The sequence below is a fragment of the Polypterus senegalus genome, chromosome 14, assembly GCF_016835505.1.
Source record: "Polypterus senegalus isolate Bchr_013 chromosome 14, ASM1683550v1, whole genome shotgun sequence".
In the NCBI taxonomy this organism is placed as follows: Eukaryota; Metazoa; Chordata; class Cladistia; order Polypteriformes; family Polypteridae; genus Polypterus; species Polypterus senegalus.
Window position 1 is genome coordinate 137,704,927 of NC_053167.1, and position 6,468 is coordinate 137,711,394.

General features: G+C 37.8%; 1 protein-coding gene across 1 annotated transcript; it reads right to left on the reverse strand.

Annotated features, from left to right (window-relative positions):
- Positions 1–1,169: 1,169 nt before the first annotated feature.
- On the reverse strand, positions 1,170–3,789 carry foxd2 (forkhead box D2). The gene has a single exon (XM_039734990.1). The coding sequence runs from the start codon at positions 3,380–3,382 to the stop codon at positions 2,321–2,323; it is 1,062 nt and encodes a 353-aa protein (XP_039590924.1). The 5' UTR covers positions 3,383–3,789; the 3' UTR covers positions 1,170–2,320.
- Positions 3,790–6,468: the final 2,679 nt, after the last annotated feature.

Below are 6,468 nucleotides of genomic sequence, written 5' to 3' on the forward strand. Positions count from 1 at the left end.
CACACCGTAGAAAATGTTGGGACGACTTAGTTCAGAAAAGACATCAAGTCGTTTTTTGACGTTTAAAATGTGTTGCGTGTGGACATTTTGGCATCGTGCTTTACGAGCCTATCTTAAAAATTCGAAATCATTTTGTCCACAGTTCAATAGTAAGAGGCAGAAGGTGGGGAGGTGTGGGCGACTCGACCACTCATAATGAGCTTGTCAAAAACACCCCACACAGCAATTTAGCAATTTGCAAACAACTCCGAGGAATAAAAGGCGCCTTTACAACCCTTCATCTTAAAACATGTGCTGGACAAACTTTCAAATGGATTTCCCGGCCTTGCATTTGCCCCTGCGGTGAGTCCAATAAGACCTTTGTGTGCATCCTGAGGAGCAAGAGACTTGAAAAGAAGATAAACCGACTGTCTTGTGTAGAGATCGCTTTTCAAAAACAAATGGCACAAGACCACTCACGGAGAGAGAGAGAGAGAGACAGAGGGGTCTTTTCAGGGAGACTTGGAAGAAGCTGTACACGGCAGTATAGGACGGATGACTCTCTCCAAAAGGATAGAGAGAGAGAGAGAGAGAGAGAGAGAGAGAGAGAGAGAGAGAGAGAGAGATTTGTCGAAATCTATAAGTCTCTTTTAAGCCCGAATTATTCCGTTTTGTAGAAAGAATGCACCATAAACGTTGGTAAAGTCAGTGAGCAAAGTCCAACTCTAACAACTACTCCTACAACCTGGAGCGCTGCCTGTGGAAACTGTCCAGTGTGTACTCTGACAGTTGGGCAGAATCGGCTTCATAATTAACACTCATTATTTCAAATGCGTGCAAAAAAAGCGAGAAACCCGGATGTTCGCGTTTAAATTCAGATGCCTTTGTTTAAAATAGACACCGCGAAAGAGCAAACATTGTGTTGTCTATCACGAAGGATGAATGAGACTAAAAATGCCATACTTTAACACGAGTTCTTCTAACATTTTTAGTCCGTCTTAGGGGACACATTAAGATTTCAAATTAATAGTCAATCCCTGTCTTGTAGCATTTTCAGAGCAAATGAAATAATAATCCGAACTAAATTACAAAATTCTTATATATATATATATATATATATATATATATATATATATATATATATATATATATATATAGTCTTGAAGTACATACCAGTGTGCCACATTGCTACAATTTTTTTTTTACTGCAGCTCTAAACTGTATAATAATTTGCCCAAATGCACCCACGTTTGAAAGCATAGCGCAAATATTCAAAAACGCCTCTTTTTTTCTTTAGGCAAACATTTTGAAATTTGTTAACAACCTGGCCTGATAAGGCCAACTAATTCCGCTTTAGAATTGATGAATAGACGTTACGATACGCCTGTCACCCCTAAAATGCTGTCTTAAGTCCACCAATTGTGTGTTTGGCTATAGCTTTGCTTAATAATAGGAACAAGAAAACCGTGCATGTAAGATAAGGGTAAGGGACGTTATTAAATGAAAGAAAGCATTTGCATCGTTCACAAACATTTATTAATTTACAACAAAATGACATTCATTTTGCTTGAATTGCCGAGTTTTGCTTTTTTTTCTCTTTGTGTTTTCAACATATACCATCAATTGTTTTCACAGAATCTCTCCCAAATAGATTAAAAAAACGGATGCACAACAAAGGAACACATAAGATGTATTGAACTGTACACCATCTATAGAATCTAGCAACAAAAATAAAGAAGAACAAAAATACAAATTCACCAAACACAAACTAAAAGAAACGGGGCAAATGTTTGAGAAATATTTAAACTCTCTCTAGAGCTCCCCTTTTCCTTTTTCTTTTTGCCGAGTGCTTTTAAAACATTTTTAAATCATGTTTTGTTTTTTTTTTCTCAGTTTCGGGTCCTCCTTATTTCGACCAAGATTGCTTCTTAAACAGTGTTTATTACATTTTTAAACTAACCAAACCATAAATTCCAGAGTAAAAAGTCACTACTAATTTTCAAACTAATTTAAGCAGAAATTCAAAACTGTCTTCTATGTTATTTTTTTTTTTCTTTTTGAAAATTTGAAGTTTTAAATGGGGAAGATTGAACAGTGCGTGATTAAAAGTAAATCTCTATTGTGACCCCCAATCATTTAAAAGCTCACAGAGTTCTCTATAGCCTTCCCCCTTTCCATTATGATACATATTTACACTTCATAAATATATTTTCATTTATTATATTTTACTTATTTTTTACAGGAAAAAAAATCTGCCTGTTTGGAATATTTCGCAAAAAGTATATAAATCCTACCTTTACAAAGGTTACGGGAGCGAAAGAACAGTTTGAATTTTTTGTTTTTAAAAATGACAGCCATTAAGGTTTGCAATTTTACTGGTGAAAGTCTGCCCCCCGGCCGCGTGCAGGAGGCTGTCGGTCGCTAAGTTGATGTGGCTGGGGGTGCTCGTGAGGGCCGGTGTAAGCATTGCCAGTACCTGCGCCGTGCTCCCGGTTTGGCTCGAATATGGCGAATTCCCGCCGGGCCCAGCCCCCGTCACGCCTATAATGTTATCAATCGAAAAAGAGGGTCTCGCCTGGCCGTTGTCCACTTTGAGAGGCTGTAGGCCGGGTAGCGTAGGACTCAGCTGGGGAAAGAAAGGTTTCCTAGTCAGCTCGTTTCCCAACAAGGGTGCCATGTGCGGTGCAGGAAAGAGCGCGGCCGGTGAGGGCATGGCGCAGTGCGGGGGCTGGAATGGGAATGCAGTGCCGTGGTGCTGCTGCTGCGAGTAGTTTTGCAACTGAATGCCGTAATTGTACCCGTAGGGCCCATATCCAAAACCCGGTAGGAAGCTGTTGGGATCTCGAAGAATGTCTGCCGACTGGTGCCTCTTGAAGCGTTTTCTTCTCCGCAGGAAGCTTCCGTTGTCAAACATGTCCGCAGATTCGGGGTCGAGGGTCCAGTAGTTGCCCTTTCCGGGGTTGCCAGGTTCCCGAGGTATCTTGACGAAGCAGTCGTTGAGCGACAGGTTGTGCCTGATCGAGTTCTGCCAGGCAGGAAACTTCTCCCGGTAATAAGGGAAGCGATTGCTAATGAACTCGCAGATCTCACTCAAGGTGAGTCGTTTCTTCGGGCTTTGCAGTATAGCCATAGTGATCAGCGCTATATATGAATACGGGGGTTTCACCAGAGTGTTCTTGCCAGTCTTGTCCCCTGTGCGAGGTGGGGGCTGGGACTCCGATCCACTGCCGAGCCCTGGAGAAGATAGGTTATCTCCGGTATTTCTAGAGAGCTGGTCGTCCGAATCGTTGTCCGATTGAAAGTCGTGGTATTTCCCATCCTTGATGGTAATGTCCCCAACTACGTCGATGTCTACATCCTCAGAAAGCAACGAATTATCTGACATTTCTGCTCCCAGGGTCATTGTTAGACTGCCCCGTTTTAAAAATGGTCTTTCAGTGAGTTTATATTTTTTTTTTTGTTTGTTTTGTTTTTACTTTCCACAGTTCAGAAACATTTGTAGGCTAGTGGGAATTCCGAGGAAAAAAGAAGTTCAACCAACCAGGGTTGTGATGCGTAAAAAGTGCAATCTGCCCGGTAACTACGCGTTTATTTCTTTTGCAACAGAATAGAAATCCTTTCGCCACCTCCTCACTGCTGCTCCCCCCCTTTGGTTGCAAAGTGTGCGTTTCTTTGGGGAAAAGTCCGTGCGTTCTTCTTTCTTCCTTTTTTTTTCTTTCTTCCTTTCTTTTTTTTTTTTTTTTTTTTCTTCTTTTTTTAACAACCTCTTGCAGACGGTCGGAGAGGGAATCCAGTGGGAAAGCCTTAACTGTTCCTTCACTCTGCTGTCAAAAGACATTTATCCGGCCCCAAAAGTCACGTGCTCGTGTCGTCATCACTCGCCAGAACTCTGCGTTCGGCATCACATTAACAGATAACCTTAAGCGGAAGGATTTGATGCTTGGTGACAGTGCAGCTTTCCTTTAAAAAATCAACTCAGATTCTCCAGTTTAAGGGTATAAGCTTCAGACCTCCAACGCTACTCTGTCAAGCAAGGCTCCGAAAAACGATTTCTGTCACGCTGATTAACAATTAGATTAAATTCGACCCTCCGCCTCGTTTTCTTGAATTTCTCTGTAGCTTGTTCTCTTAGCTGACGAGAAGTCGATGGTTATGGAAATCTGAGATTTATAGGAAACGACTGTTGCTAAACTGTCACAATAGTATATGCGTTATTGCAACAGATTCTTGCGTGTGACGATCATCTTTGGATATCCTTTCTACACTTTTAAAAATACTGGATATTTAATGGCACTTTACTAGGTAGTGATTGCTAGAACCATTGTTTGACAAAGAGCAATATGTAGCTGCGTATGAATTGATTCTTTGAGCTTTGAAAAGGTTCCTAATATGTGGGCAAAACAGAAATCTTTAATATGAGGTAGGATACACCAGATCGAGAAAAACTGAACTTAGCCTGTGGCTGATGCAGCGAGAGTGCTTTAAAACCAGGAACCCGTTGGTGTTTAACACATCTGTTATTGTCTATTCATTATGCTACGGATCTTAATAAATAAATCTTCTTTCTGAAAGCAGCATGAATTATTCTTTTGGGAATGAAAATGCATGGATTTCCTATTCCTTCCCTCTAAAGAACCACTTTTTTATGATGTATGTCTATCTTTCATTATAACTCTAAAAAGAAATGCTGTATAGGTTTCTGTAATGTTTTTGTTAGAAAACGAAATAGCAGTTATTGCAGTTCGTTATTATTATTATTATTTCCTTTGTATTTATTTATTTATTTATTTTCAGTTTAACAACTGCTCCTTACATATCACACTTTTCCTTGTCACATAGTAAAAATTTCAGCTGTGTCTGGTGATTTTTCTGTTTCAAGTTCGCACAAGGTGTTAATGGAGGAATTTAACCCTCAAGTTATTGTTTTGCAGTCCAACCTTCTGGCAGTTGGTTAGGACGAATGCATTGCTTTTATTATTATTGACCGTAATAATTTGTTGTATGTCAAATGTTGTGAGTCTCCTTGGATAAAAGCGTCATATAAATAAATACATAAATGTATAATAATAATAATAATAATAATAATAATAATAATAATAATAATAATAATAATAATATCAGAATTAGTAGCACGAGTGCAAGCTTGATAAATGAATGTGTGACATATTGCATCTATCTTTAAATACTTTAGATTTCCTTAGGGATGTTCAGAGCGCTGAACACAGTTAAGAAAATGATCCCAAAACTAAAAGCACGATTCCACATATGCGCTCAAATAAGTATATACTTTTAAGTTTCAGATTTTTTTCTTGAAGTTTGTAATGATATATATATATATATATATATATATATATATATATATATATATATATATATATATATATAATAAAAATGTATAAAACAACTATTTCTAGTGAGAGAGAAGCAGAAAAAATACGCATTTTCTTGTATTTAATTCTGGTTTATTGTCTCCTATTCTATTTCAAAGTCTTGTGTTATCTGACTTTATCTTTATTTAGTGTTTTATGACATGATATTATTTTCTATCCAGTGTTGTTTATTTGATCCATTTTCCTTGTTTTCACAGATTTTTAATTTCTGTGACGCACTTTGAACATGAGAAAGGCGCTATATAAATAAAATGTATTTTATTTCCTACATATGACTGGCCTGCTTTGTTGGGCTGAATTGCCTGTTCTCGTCTAGAGTGTTCTAATGTTCTAAATCAGCTTCTGTGAATTTATTACTTGCCTGACGTCTTTATCCAAGGTGACCTAAAACTTTTTTCTTGCGACAGAATTGGTTACATTTATTTATTTATTTATTTATTTATTTATTTATTGCTTTTTAAATTACAGCTCAGTCAAGTGAAGTGACTTGTTGAGGGTCACACAGAGTCACTAGGATGGCCTGACCTTACCACCTATGGTTTGTGCCTTAGCCACAGCAAAATATTTATTTGTTTATTTATTTTAGACTGTTTTGACAGCATAAGTTGCACTCACTTTATTATTATTATTATTATTATTATTATTATTATTATTATTATTATTATTATTAAAAGTGTTTTCTGGGATAATCCCGTTGCACCCGCCTATATCAGGCCTATGTTGTGTTTATATTGTATAATTTTTAGGGGATTGTGTTTGTATTAATAATAATAAAAGAGTATCCTCACTGTGGTGATGATGTAGTGCACAAATAATTATTTCAATCCACTGTCTAACCCTCGCCACTAAATACAGACTCAGCTCGAATTTCTCAGGTAAACTCCCAGCCTAAAGTTTACAAATTACTATATTACAGTTTGGCAGTTTGAGAAAGAAAGTAGTTTGAAACTGATTAACATAAACGGAAACCAACAATATCTCTCCATTAATCAATTGCTGAATTATCGCCAGTTGACAACGCACTGGTTTTTCAGACCAGTGCCGCAGAGAACCCTTTTTGGTTCCTTAAACAGCCATCCGATGGAAGGTTTTACTGCAG